Source organism: Stegostoma tigrinum, chromosome 25, assembly GCF_030684315.1.
Source record: "Stegostoma tigrinum isolate sSteTig4 chromosome 25, sSteTig4.hap1, whole genome shotgun sequence".
Lineage (NCBI taxonomy): Eukaryota > Metazoa > Chordata > Chondrichthyes > Orectolobiformes > Stegostomatidae > Stegostoma > Stegostoma tigrinum.
In genome coordinates, this window is record NC_081378.1 from 18,958,955 (window position 1) to 18,973,828 (window position 14,874).

Genomic DNA, 14,874 nt, shown 5'->3' on the forward strand with positions numbered 1-14,874 from the left:
GGCCCGGCGTGGCAGTCTCGTCCAAGGTTGGTGGTCGTGGCCTGGCATGGTGGTGTTGGCATGGCATAGTGGTCTCGGCCCAGCATGGAGGACTTAGTCTGGCATGGCAGTCTCAGTCTGAGATAGTGGTCTCGGCCTGGGTTGGTGGTCTTGTCCAGGGTTAGCGGTCTTGGCCTGGCGTGGGGGTCGTGGCCAGGAGTGGTGGTCTGGTCTAGGGTTGGAAGTCTTAGCCTGGCGTAGTGGTATCTGCCTGGTGTGGCAGTCTTGCCCATGGGTGATGGTCTTGGCCTGGCATGGCACAGCTGGATTGTCCCAGCTGCGACTTCAGAGTGTACAATTGCTCCTTAATTGGCATTCTCCGATCTCTGGAGCTGTTAACTGAACTGCGATCAAATTTGCCTTAATTTTACTTTTTTTTAATTACTGATGTAGGCGCCACAGTGGGGGGAGTTATAAAACTTTTGGCTGTATTTTTCATGTAAAAGTACACGTGGCAACACATTTTTGTTCTATTCCTGCAAGCAGAAGGACAAATGCTAAGCATGACTGGATATATAATAACTGCCACCGTTATTGTGTGACCTTCTTTCTTTAAAATGCTGAAAATCTGAAATAATAACAAGAAAATGATGGGAATTCTCAGTGTTGGGTTGGGTCGGGGGTTGGGTCCCGGGGAGGCTCGGCTTACTGAGGGGGCGTGGTTGACCATTGAAGGGCGTTTGTGGGGGTGGGAGCTCGGGGAGGGCGTGGCCCTCGAGGAGGCGGTGCTACGATGTGAGGGAGTTCCAATCCTGCAGGCGGGGCTTGCGCAGGGGCGGGTCCTACTGTGTGCGGGTAACCACTGAGGGGCGGACCTATTCGATGGGTCATTGTTTCCCTCCCCCTCGGAGGCGGGGCAAGGCCTGGGGTCTTCGGGGAAACGCCCCGCGCCGTGGAGCGGAATAGATTGGGCTGTCTAGCTCAGTTCCTGTAGAGAGATGGCCAGTGACAGTTTTTACTTGGTTGTTGTTCATATTTTGTCCTGTTTCTGATATTTGTTGTCGTGGTTCCATTTATAGATCAGTACTGGCACGGAGCGTTCAGGCGGTCCTTAGACAGCCTGGACTGGGGCCCTTCGTGGCGTCTGTTGCATAGCTGCAAGAAACAGAAGAGAGAGAGGAAGGGAAGAGGGATAGAGGAATAGCGAGGAGTAGGGATAAAGGGAGGGAGGAATAGAGAGGGAAATAAAGAGAGTGATAGATAGAAAGCAGGAAGGAGAGAACTAGGTGGAGGAAGAGAGGTACAGACAGAGAGGAGAAAAAGAGGGAGCCAAGGGAGTGAGAGAGGAATAGAGGGAGAGAGAATTAGAAATAGAAGATGGGGACAGAGAGTGAGAAATAAATAGGAGAGAACAGAGGAGGAGGGTAGAGTAAGAAATAGAAAAGGAAAGAGACTGAAGGGGGAGAAAGAAAGAGGCAGTTAGTGGGATACACTCTCTTTTCTGTAAGGGAGAAAGGGACACGGAGGTTTGAACATAGAGAGGGAGAAGACACAGTGGAAACAGAGAGGAATTTGGAGAAAGAGTAGAGAAAGAGTGATAGAGACAGATACAGCTTTGTTATGTATACAGATTAGCATTAAAAGAAGCTGAGGGATTATCAGCAATGCGGTGGTGTCTAACATGGTCATATACATGGGTGGAGATATGAAGAGAAAAGGGGCAGAAATATACTGGTAAATGTAGTAGAGGAAAACTGATGTGCTGTGATTATTTTTATTATAGATTTATTGGAGTTAAGAAGGGCCGAGAAATAGACTCACGGACAGCAAGGTAAACTGGTAAAGGGAGTGAGGAGACAGGGTGATAAACAAAGGGGCACTTGTATTCAGAGTGAGACAGGAAAAGAGATTGAGATGTAAAATAAGGTACAGCAAGGTATACAATTAACAGCAATTGAGAACTGTATAGAAGAAAGAGTGTGAGGTTTAAAAATAACGCTGTTAAAAAGGGAAAATACACTGAGCAGAAACAAGTTCAATGAAATTTTATAAACTAGGCCCCTGTCCCTTGATTTAGATGGAGACAACTGAGTACCAGGGTGAATGAGATACATGAAGCAGTGATAAAACTAGGACCCTCAGAGAGAAATTGACACTTGGTTGAGGCAGAGAGAGCATTCATTGATAACGACGTCTGGGAGGAAAAAAAGTGTAAAATTTTAGTGTGAGAAGTTTGCTCAGAAAAACAAAGAAGCAGTGTCAGAGGCACAGAGAAACAAGACTTCTATTAAGACACAAATACGGAGGAACAGAGTAGGAGAAAAACTAATCTAGGAACAAAATGCAGAAAGTGCAGTGTTAGCCAAAACAATTGAACTATTGTGACAAACAGGTGGATAGGAGGCGTCTGGGTTATGGTACAGAAAGTGGAGTCTGAGATTAAGAGACTGATGCAGAGTCAGGAAAGAGGGATAGAAAATAATCAGGGGCAGGGGAAGATTTACAGAACTGGATACTGAGAGAGAAGTGGAAAGATTATGAAGAGGTGTTCAGCACTGAAGTAATCGGTCTATTTTAGGAATAAAACACTGGCCAGGAGTTTATAATGGCTTAAATTGGGGACAGGTTGGATTTGAGAACATTAAAGGAAAAGAACAGTGACACAGCAGAGGATGTAAAGAAAAAGAGTGGGAGAATCAGTAATTGTTTTGTGCAGATTATTAGGCATTGTAGAGGTAGAGTGGGAGTACTAGAGTGTGTAGAGTGCTTACAGGAGCAGCTGACACGGCCAGAAAGCTAGCAGTTAGTGGGGAATATTGAATCCAGTCACTTGAAGTGGTGACATTTTTGGGAGCATTATGGCCACAAAGAGAAGCAGCCTCTCTGACTTGAACCAAGACAAGTACGATGGTGATGAACACATCAAGATTATCTGTCTGGGAGACAGTGCTGTTGGGAAATCCAAGTGAGTAAAAAGTTTGAGTGAGCACATGGTGGCAGAAGTGTAAATGAAAAGAGACAGATCACAACAAAACAATTGGGTGTTTTTTGCTGCCCTCTTGTCTTGAAGTAGTAGCTCCTTGCTATGGGACAGATTGTATCAATCCTCCAGTATTTCATCCAATTAATCTTCATGCCAGAGGCCAGACGGCAAGGGCTGTTTGATCATAAGAGTTAGGGCATCATAAAGCTGGCCTGGTCTGATCTGTTGTCTGATAACAGACGCACTCTCACCCTGCCTAGCAGGATTATTTTGATGATAAATAGAAGGGCAATCTGTGGGGTACTTTTCTCCCAGGTATTATTGATTGTAGGGTTGATGCAGTATGGAGATTATCTAATTTAGTGTGGGCACAGAACCTTGGATGGTCCTAGTCTCTTTGTATCTGTGCCACACTAATCAAGCATTGTATCTGATGCTTAAATTGGGGACAGGTTGGATTTGAGAACGTTAAAGGAAAAGAACAGTGACACAGCAGAGGATGTAAAGATCCTACTTATCTGATCAAGATATCAACTTCTAGAAATGACACGCCACCATTTCATAGAATGTACAGCTTAATAACAGGCCATTCAGTGAATTAGGCTGTGCCTGTTTTCACAGACTGTTTAAAAGTTTTCCCAGGTTCTCCATCTAACCTTGTCAAAATAGCCTACCGTCTCTCCTGCAGGCCTCAATTTGTTTGATGCGAATGCTTCGTTCTGTACCATGCTGCTTTTGTAGCTCTCAGTCATCATGTGTTATAGCTGCAGCATGGTCAGACCTGATAGGCTTGTTGGCCAGGATGTTAAAGGGGAGGGAGAGCTGGAGAAGAGCAAGGAAGATGTAGGAACGTTAAAGATATGTAGGTCCCACTCCCACTTCTTTGAATGGAAATCTGTCCTTGGGTCTCTTGCTCTTGGCATGTGTGTTCAAGGAGAAGCTAGAGTGAGTAGGGACAAGCCAGATGTTTCCCTACATAACTGGTTGGTTCTGATGTGAAGTCATGGTTGACGAATGAGACACTGTAATGCTGTGGTGAAACTAAATCTGACCACCACAACTGAGCACTTCTCCCCTCCCATTGCAATTGCCTGTCCAGTCCTGAGTCGATGTCCCAATGTTTATGTTTAAACCCCTTGTACATGAATCATGCTATATTCCAGAGTCATCTGACACTTGGAAATATGGATGGGTATGTTCTAGTACAATATGGGGTGAATAATTTGGAGGGAACAAAAGAAATGAATGTAGATGTGAAGTTACTGTTGAACAAAAAGCAGCAAAAGAGGGCCTGGAGGTAGCCAGCATCAGAAGAGCATGTAAAAGAAAGACACAGAGGCAGATTGCTGATAGCTTGGTTTTGGCTGTTACTGTGCTACGGGGAAGAATCTAGCTGGTGAGCACCTGGTAAGTGATTAAAGTCTATTTTGATCCTAAGGTTTACAAGAGCTGGTTGTAGGGTAAATAAAAGAAGTAAGAAAGCTTGTACACAATAAGGATGGCAAACCAAGGCGATGTGTCATAGCTGCAGCATGTAGGAGCTCCTGGATGCGAGTGTGGTCCAGGGCTATTCCATGCGTGGTAAGTGCTTACAGCTCAAACCATTTCTTTTTGGAGTTTATGAACTGAAGGCTGAACTACAGGCACTGTGACACATCAAGGAGGGAGACGGTTATCTGAGATAATAGGAACTGCAGATGCTGGAGAATCCAAGATAATAAAATGTGAGGCTGGATGAACACAGCAGGCCAAGCAGCATCTCAGGAGCATAAAAGCTGACGTTTCGGGCCTAGACCCTTCATCAGAGAGGGGGATAGGGTGAGGGTTCTGGGATAAATAGGGAGAGAGGGGGAGGCAGACCGAAGATGGAGAGAAAAGAAGATAGGTGGAGAGAGTATAGGTGGGGAGGTAGGGAGGGGATAGGTCAGTCCAGGGAAGACGGACAGGTCAAGGAGGTGGGATGAGGTTAGTAGGTAGATGGGGGTGCGGCTTGGGGTGGGAGGAAGGGATGGGTGAGAGGAAGAACAGGTTAGGGAGGCAGAGACAGGTTGGACTGGTTTTGGGATGCAGTGGGTGGAGGGGAAGAGCTGGGCTAGTTGTGTGGTGCAGTGGGGGGAGGGGACGAACTGGGCTGGTTTAGGGATGCAGTTGGGGAAGGGGAGATTTTGAAGCTGGTGAAGTCCACATTGATACCATTAGGCAGCAGGGTTCCCAGGCGGAATATGAGTTGCTGTTCCTGCAACCTTCGGGTGGCATCATTGTGGCACCGCAGGAGGCCCATGATGGACATGTCATCTAAAGAATGGGAGGGGGAGTGGAAACGGTTTGCGACTGGGGGGTGCAGTTGTTTGTTGCGAACTCAGCGGAGGTGTTCTGCAAAGCGGTCTCCAAGCCTCCGCTTGATTTCCCCAATGTAGAGGAAGCCACACCGGGTACAGTGGATGCAGTATACCACATTGGCAGATGTGCAGGTGAACCTCTGCTTAATGTGGAATGTCATCTTGGGGCCTGGGATGGGGGTGAGGGAGGAGGTGTGGGGGCAAGTCTAGCACTTCCTGCGGTTGCAGGGGAAGGTGCCGGGTGTGGTGGGGTTGGAGGGCAGTGTGGAGCGAACAAGGGAGTCACGGAGAGAGTGGTCTCTCTGGAAAGCAGACAGGGGTGGGGATGGAAAAATGTCTTGGGTGGTGGGGTCGGATTGTAGATGGCGGAAGTGTTGGAGGATGATGCGTGGTATCTGGAGGTTGGTGGGGTGGTGTGTGAGAACGAGGGAGATCCTCTTAGGGCGGTTGTGGCGGGGGCGGGGTGTGAGGGATGTGTTGCGGGAAATGCGGGAGACGCGGTCAAGGGCGTTCTCGATAACTGTGTGGGGAAAGTTGCGGTCCTTGAAGAACTTGGACATCTGGGATGTGCGGGAGTGGTTATCTGAATAGGTTATACCTTGGAGACTGTCATATTCCTTGCCATAGGCTCTTCTGATTTGGTCAGTATTCAAGAAAAGGGTGATGTGACTGCAAGTGAGGCAGTTGATGGTACCCAGAGGTAGGAGAGTAGGTGCTTCAGCCTTTGCAGTTGTCCAACTGGTTTGAGGTCCTTTCTACTTTAGATAAGAGTGAGGGGTTCAAGGTGGATGAACTATCTGATCATGGCCATGATACAGGCAGCTAATCAGGAATGGGAGCAAAACAGAATGTAGTGCTTGTAGGGAATAGTATAGTGAAAGGTATGGACAGTGTTCTGTGCAGTCAAGTACGCAGATCTAGATGGCTACATTGCTTACCTGGTGTCAGAGTTTGGGACATCTACTCAGGACTGGACCGGCAATTGCAATGGGAGGGGAGAACAGTTCAGTGTTGTGGTCAGTGTGAATGTCAATGATATAGACAAGACAAGGAAGGAGTTTCTGCATAGTCAGTATGGGAATTGGACACCAAGTTGAACAGCAGAATTTCAAGGTTTAATAATCTCTAGATTACTACCTTAGTCACAACAAAAAGACAGCAGACCAACTGAATACATACCTTAGCTCTGTCTTACAAAGGAACACACACATAACATCCCAAAAATATAGGATGAGTATAGAGCCTCATGGAATGGTGGAATTGAGAGTATTGTACCAATTAGTATTGGTAGGGAAACTAATGGGAATAAAGGCCGAATAATCACCAGGACCTGATAACCTTCATCACAGAGTCCTTAAGGAAGTGGCCCTTGATGTAGAAGATACGTTATCTTCCAAAATTCCATAGATTTTGGAACAGTTCCTATGGATTGATGGGTAACCTCAAGTAATCCTGCTATTTAACAAATGAAAATACTTAAGGCAGTAATAAAACAGGGCATTATAGACCAGTCAGCTTGAAACCAGTAAAGGGGATTGATAAAGTCCATTATAAAAGGTGTAATAGCAGAGCACTTGGAAGATAGTGACAGGCTTTTTGAAGGGAAATAAGGAGCAGGTTTGAAGGGCTGAATGGCCTGCAACTGTGTTCTATATTTGTATGCTTATGGTCAAGAGATCACAGTAATCCTGGGTGATTTTAATGTATGTTTTAACTAGAAAAATCAGAATGGCAATGGTAGGTTGGATGAGAAGTTCATAGCAATTTTTGAGAATTTCTTAGAGCAGCTTGTTCTGGAACCAATTAGAGAGTGGGTTATTACTGTATTGTGTAATGCAACAAGATTAATCAATAACTTCAGTAAAAGCATCTCTGGCTAGCAGCAACCATAATATGATTGTATTTTACATCCAGTTTGAAAGGGAGAAGTGTATGTGTAAGGGTAATATTTTAAACTTTGAATGAGTGAACCAATGTGTTAATTTTCCAAATTTGCTAGATTCTGTAAAAGTTCCATCAGGCAGGAGAGTAACAATTATAACTGCTCTATTCAATAAGCGAGAGAGGCAGAAAACAGGAAATGATAGGCCAGTTAGTTTGATGTCTATAATGGGGAAATTGTTGGAATCGGTTGTTAAGCAGGTTGTGTTTGGGGACTTGGACAGTCTCGAGGTAATCAAGAGCAGTCAACATTGTTTCAAAAAAGGAAAATTAAGTGAATTATCTTGTGGGCAAGTCCAGAATTAGGGGACTTTTATTTATAAAGTAGGGTTACCCTTTTTCACTGAGAGAGTTGTGTGACCTTGGAATTCTCTTCAACAAAAGAGAGTGAAGGTGGAGTTTTAAATAGATTTAGGGCAGAGGTGGATTCTTGTTAGGCAGAGTTTCAAAGGTTATCAGGAGTAAATGGGATGTGGAATTCAAAACTGAAATAAATCAGCAATTATCTTATTGAATAGCAGGTTAGGCTCAAGGTACTGAATGGCCTATTTCTGCTTCCTGGTCATATGTTCTTAATTTGCTGGTTTGAAAGTTCGAAAGTCAACAGCCTGAAAGATACCATTGCCATCCAACAGCAATACAGGTGAAAGAAACCCAAAGCATATGGTGTCGATTTCTGGGACCCCTGGAGTTTCAGGGGATTTTACAGATGGGAGAATCTCCCATAAGTGGGAAGCTGTGAGGTGGTATTAAAGTCATTGTGGCAGTTAATTGCTAAAGACCTGAAATTGCACTAACATGGTTTTGGTGATGTATGTTTGCAGGTTAATGGAAAGGTTCCTGATGGACGGATAGTATCCTTTCTAAGCTCTCTAAGGGGCAACAAGGTCAGGCACCATGGGATGGGAATCAAAGTCCAAAGGCTTGACCTCACCAGCTCTGATCGCCTGTCTCCACTGATTCTGATGACATTCTTTCCCTAACATAACCTGGTGAATCTATTTTGTAGATTATAAGTAAGATCTCCTGTAGGTAAAATGTCCTTTGATAGAAGTAGCCTCATGATCATTGTAGTGGCTCATAAAAGAGGAGGCATGTCCACAGGAAATAACTACTGTCTAATCTACAGCACCTTTTTTTGTCACTTGCAGTAATTTTGAAATAGTTAAGCGTACATCATACACCGATTTTTATTTTTAAACAGCCTTTTACCATCGTTTAGTAAACAAGACTCTTAACAATTAGATACTTGTATGTATTGCTTTTCATTTTACCAATAAATGTGTAGATAGGTTAAAAATTGCCGTTAAATGGCCATTAGAGTATGAGTATTGAGAATATAGTCCCAACAGTGGTATTTAATGGAAAAACAGAAATTACTGGAGAAATTCAGCAGGTCTGGCAGCATGTGTGGGGATGAAACAGAGTTTATGTTTTGAGTCTATTGACCCTTCTTCAGAACAAATTGCAACTAGGAAATAGTGGTATTTATGTTGAAGACTGGTGTTGTGGGGGGAAGGAAAGTGGACAGATAGGTGGAGGCAGAGACCAGACAGGGATATGAAAGGGGTAGGCAGATAGGGAATCATGATAGTAAGCCAGGACAGAAAAGAAGCTGAATGAGTGACAATACTAGCTAAGAGTGGGTGAGAATGGATTGTCTGTGCTGAAAGCAGCCCATGTGATGGTAGGATCAGGGTGTGTGGAGTGGGTAAAAAAGTTGGAAGGACGTAAGCAAACTGTAAAATCATTGAACTTGACGTTGAGTCCGAGATGTTGCAGGAACCTAAAGTGACGAATGAGATGCTATTCTCTGAGCTTGTGCAGATCCTCACCGGAACACTACAGCAGGCCTGACACAGAAATGTTGGCGAGGAAACACCGTATCAGAGATAATGGGAACTGCAGATGCTGGAGAATCCAAGATAACAAAATGTGAAGCTGAATGAACACAGCAGGCCAAGCAGCATCTCAGGAGCACAAAAGCTGACGTTTCGGGCCTAGACCCTTCATCAAAACACTGTGTTCTGTTAAAGTGACAGGCATCAGGAAGCTCAGTCATTTTTACGGACAGAACTTTTTAGTATTCTGCAAAGTGGTAACCTAGTCTGTGTTTTGTCTCTCCAATGTCGAGGAGACCACATTGTGAGTGGTGAATACAATAGACTAGATTGAACGAAGTGCAGGTAACTCACTTCTTTGGGCATGGAGGAGGAATGGACCAGAATGTCCTGGAGGAACAGTCCCTGTGAAATGCTGACAAGGTAGGGAAGGTGGAAATGGGTCTAGTAGTGGTATTCTGCTGGAGGTGATGTGAATGGCAGCTTACAATCCCTTGGATGTGGAGTTTGGTAGCGCGGTAATTAGTACTTTTGTACTTAAACTTTACCTTTGCTAATGTTATGGGCCAAGTGACACAGTGCTTATTTTACTAAGGTAGTAATCTAGAGAATAATTTCAGATTCCAGCAAGCCGGGCTGCAAACTTGAATTCATTTAAAAATTCTGGAATTGGTAAGTTGTTATAAGTAAAGAACATCACTTATTTGTTATATTGCAATAAGAGCTACCTTGTACACCAGTGCCATTTAATAAATAATCTAAACCTATTAATGTGAACCCAATCCCGCACCAAAATGCGTTCACTTTTCAATACCTTCTGAAGTGCAGCTACTGACGGTTTAAGAAAGCAGCTCACCAATGTTTCCTGGCAAGTGCCAGTGAGGTACATAGCCCAAGAGTTAATTTAAAATAAGTGAAATTAGTGGCATCTATCTTTCCAATTAATCACTTCGTAGCATAGTGGATAACAGTAACTCAACATTCTGCTGCCATGTTGTGCTCATGAGCTTTATTGGGTCTGAATCAACCTCATAATGTTTTGTGAGATAACAAGGTGTGGAGCTGGATGAACACAGCAGGCCAAGCAGCATCTTAGGAGCAGGAGAGCTGATGTTTTGTGCCTCAACCCTGTTTGTAATGTTTTGCATGAAATTTGGGATTGCTTACCAAAACAGGCAACATCTTTGGAACAAGGAAATAAGTCAGAATTCCATTTTCTGCTTTAATTACATTTTCTAACATCTGCAGTCTGGTTTGATATAAGTTTGTTTTTTGAGAAAAATAGAAAGTAACTTCATGTTTCTTTTTTCAATTTGTCTTTGCCATTCTTTTCTCCTTTTAAGAACTACCTCTTTGATTAAACTTTTGGTCATCTGCCCCAAAACATCAAATTTTGCTTGATTACATTCTTGTGAAGTACATTGAGACTCTACTACATTGAAGGGTTATATAAATACAAAAATATGTAAAAGTTAAAGTTTGTAATTGAGGTAAGATTGATTTTAATGGTGTGAGACAAGAACTTTCAAAACTTAATTGGAGTAGATGATTTGCAGGTACAAAGATGTCTGTGAAGTGGGAGGCTTTCAAAAGTGTGATAACAAGAACTTAAGCATTATGTTCCTGTTAGAGTGAATGGTAAGGCTGGAGAGCAATGGATGAAGAAAGATATTGAGGTTCTAGTCAAGGATAAAATAAATCACATTAGATATAGACAACTGGTTTCAAATGTATCTCGTGAAGAGTATAAAGAGTGCACGGACATTCTTAAGAGGGAGATAAGGAGGGCCAAGAGGCGATGTGAGAAAGCATTGGCAGATAAGGTTAAAGATAATCCAAAGAGCTTCTACAAGTTAACAGCAAAACAGCAACTAGAGACAGTAGGATCTCTAAAAGAGCAATGATGTTATCTTTGTGTTGAACCTCAGGAAATGGGAGAGATATTAAATTAATATTTTGTGTCAGTTTTTACTGTAAAGAAAGAAATGGCAACTAGATAACTTAAGGGAAAAAATACTGATGTTTTGAAAACAGTACACATTACAAGAAAGGAAGTGCTGGAGGTCTTAAAAAACATAAAGGTGGATACATCTCTGGGACCTGATCAAGTGTATCTCAGGACATTGTAGGAAGTTAGGGAGGAAATTGTGGGGCCCCTAGCAGAAATATTTGTATCATCTATAACCACAGTTGAGGTACCGGAGGACTGGAGGGTGGCTAATGTTGTGTCTTTATTTAAGAAAGTCTGTAAGGAGAAATCTGGGAACCATTGACCAGTGAATCTGGTCTCGACAGTGGGTAAGTTGTTGGAGGTGAATCTGAAAGGAGTTAATATATTTGGAGAGGCAAAGAATGATTATGAATGGTCAGCATGGTTTTGTATGAGGGAAATTTTGTCTCACAGACTTGATTGAGATTTTTGAGGAGGTAACCAAAAAGATTGAGCCCAGAGCAGTAGATGATGTTTACTTAGACTTCAGTAAAACCTTTAATGAGGGTCAGCATGGTAAAGCAGTTAGTAAAGTTAAATCAGAGATAATGGGAACTGCAGATGCTTTAGAATTCCAAGATAATAAAATGTGAGGCTGGATGAACACAGCAGGCCAAGCAGCATCTCAGGAGCACAAAAGCTGACGTTTCGGGCCTAGACCCTTCATCAGAGAGGGTTAAATAGTAAAGTTAAATCACATAGGATTCAGGGTGAGCATGCCAGTTGGATACAAAATTAGCTTAATGGTAGGAGACAGGACGGTTGTTTTTTGGGCTGGAGGCCTGTGATCAGTGGTGTTCCACAAGCATTGGTACTGGGTCCGTTTGTTTGCCATTTATATAAATGCTTTGGATGAGAATCTAAGAGGCATGGTTAGTAATTTGTGAATGACACCAAAATTGGTAGTATAATGGACAGCGAAGAAGGTTATCTAAGATTGCAAAGAGATCTTGATCAATGGCTGGAGAATTGGCAGATGGAGTTTAATTTGTATAAATGTGAGGTATCGAGTTTTGGCGAAACAAACAAGGAAAGAACTTGTAAACTTAATGGTAGGGCCTGGCTAGTGTTATAGAACAGAGACACCTAGGGGTTCAGGTACACATTTTTTTTGACATTTGCGTCACAGGAAGAAAGGGTGGTTACAAAGGCATTTGGCATGCTTGCTTTCATTACACAGACCTTAGTACAGTAGTTGGGATATCATGTTGAGATTTTACAGGACGCTGGTGAGGTCTCTTCTGGGATATTATGTCCAGTTCTGGTTGCCCCTTTATAGGAATGATATTATTAAACTGGAGAGGATTCAGAAAAGATTTACCAGGATGTTGCCAGGAATAGGGGGTTTGAATTATAGGTAGAGACTGGATAGGTTGGGACTATTTTCATCGGACAGTTGAAAATTTAGTGGTGACCTTATAGAGGTTCATAAATTCTTGAGGCGCATAAATAAGGTGAATAGCAAGGGTCCTTTCCAAAAGGTGGGGGTATTCAAAACTAGGGAGCATATTTTTTAAGGTGTGCGAAGAACGATTTAAAAAGGACATAGGGACAACTTTTTGTACACATTGTGGTTAGTGTATGGATTGAGCTACCAGAGGAAGTGGTGGATGCAGGTACAGTTACAACATTTAAAAAGCAATTGGGTAAGTACATGAATAGGAAGTGTTTGGAGGGATATGGGCCAAAGCAGGCAGGTGTAATTAGTTTATTTTGGGAACATGACTGGCATGGACTAGTTGGACCAAAGGTTGTGTTTCCATGCTGAATGTCCCTATAACAGCTTGTTCTTTTGCTGCCATTATCACAAATGAACAGAGTGGCATATGACAGAAATGTTAAATGTAAAACTTGGATATCATTTTTGTTTATTCTGCTGGATTGTTTTGTGTTCTGTGCCAGTTTTTTATACCTTAACTCAGGTTGCAGTCGCCCCCAGCAGTTATCCACTTATGCACTTACATTGTACAAGTACATCACCACTGTCAATGACAAGACTGTCCTAGTGGGTAAGTATTACATTCTTAAATTATTCTTGGTCTACACAGCATCAGAAGTAAAGGAGAGTGAGTCCCACCTATGTAGGAAAACTCTCCCACTGAGGTTTCAATGCGACCTTAGTAATTACAGCCTAGCTAATTTAACAAGAATAATTGGTAATGTTTTAGACATAATAAAAGAAACAATTTACGGGCACTTGGATAGGTTTGATTTAATTAGGGAAAACCTGCATGGATTTGTAACAGGCAGTATGTGCTTGATTAATTTAACTTTTTGATGAAGTATTAGAGAAGATTGATGAAGGGAATGCATAGGATATTTTCTGGATGGATTCTAAGAGTGTTTGACAAAATACATGCAAAAGCTTGGTTAATGAAAATGTGGCTAATGGAATATGAGTGTCAAAATTAGATTGGATATAAAATTGCTTTAAAGGACAGAAAGCAGTATGCTGTGTTAAAGATTACTATTTTTGAGTTTGAAAAGTAGCGTGTTTAATTTCTACAGCGGTCCGTGCTAAGTCCAAGATTTTGGAATTTCAAGTATTGGAATACTTAAATTTCAAAATTTGCCAATGATGTCAAACTTGGAAGAGTAACAAAGAGTAAGGATGATAATGAGTGAAAGATTTATTGAATGAGAAGACAAACAGCAGAATGGTGCTGCATTTTGGGTGAAAGAATAAGGAAAAGAAAGATAGATTTAATGCCAGCTCTAAAGATTATGGAATGAAAGGGGTACATGGTGATTCATGTTAAATCAGCTGATGCTTGAAGGAGTACGGATTTATGGCTTTGGGCAAGAGATAAAGGTGACATGTGAGGAAAAGCTTTATGTATTGAGTGGTAATGACCTGGAATAGTTGCCCATCAGGTTAATGGAAAATTTGAGAGATTTGTTGGCCCTTAGGTTAGAATGGGAAAGTGGGACTAACTGGCTTGCTGCCACGACATGATTGGCCGAAGAAAGACCTTGTGTGTCGTAAATGGTGCTAACAATATTCTGAATTTGGTCCCTGGTTGCATTCTCGAGTCATTGAAATTTTCATACAATGGATAACTAGTAGTCATGTTAAAGCTTGGCCATTCAGGAGTTAAATTAAAAAATCACTATTTGCAGAAAATAGTGGAATCTGGGAATCTCTTCCCCCTAATAGCCTGTGGATCATGTGGGACAATTGAAACTTTCCAGATAAAGATTTGAGAATTCTGTTTGTTCAGAGGATCAGGGAATAGGTCACCAAAATGTAGTTGAGGTAAAGATCAAGTTGAAGGGGAAACAGAAAAGAAATGTGAATTTCGTTTATATTGCACCTTTCGCAACCTTAGAATGTCAGAAAACACCACACATCAAATTAAATAATTTTGATTTATTGCAAACTGAAAACGTGATAATATTTCTTGAAACAACAACAAGATAAATGATCAAATCATCAATTTTAATGAAAGTGGAATAAACTTTGGGCTAGGGCATCAGAATTCCTGTGGCCTTTTTCAAAGTGTGCAGTGCGATCTTCTATATTGCTAACCTGAGGTCAGATGAATCCTCTCTTTAATACCTCGCCTGAAAGACAGCACCTCTGATAGTCTGTGGCGGCACAGTGGCTTAGTAGTTAGCATTGCTGCCTCACAGCACCAGAGGGGTTCAATTCCACCATCTGGTGACTATTTGTGTGGAGTTTGCACATTCTCCCCATGTCTGCATGGATTTCCTGCAGGTGCTCCAGTTTCCTGCCACAATGCAAAGATGTGCAGGCTAGGTAGATTGGCCAGACTAAATTGCCTGTAGTGTTCAGGAATG

The 14,874-nt window shown here is 42.4% G+C and overlaps 1 protein-coding gene across 1 annotated transcript in view; it reads left to right on the forward strand.

Moving 5' to 3' along the window:
- Positions 1-921: 921 nt before the first annotated feature.
- Positions 922-14,874, forward strand: part of rabl2 (RAB, member of RAS oncogene family-like 2) — a 28,115-nt gene continuing 14,162 nt past the window's right edge. The window contains exons 1-3 of the mRNA XM_048554577.2: positions 922-2,944; positions 8,067-8,096; positions 13,003-13,082. Coding sequence (XP_048410534.1) covers positions 2,838-2,944; positions 8,067-8,096; positions 13,003-13,082 — 217 coding nt within the window. The 5' untranslated portion in view covers positions 922-2,837. The remainder of the gene's footprint in view (positions 2,945-8,066; positions 8,097-13,002; positions 13,083-14,874) is intronic.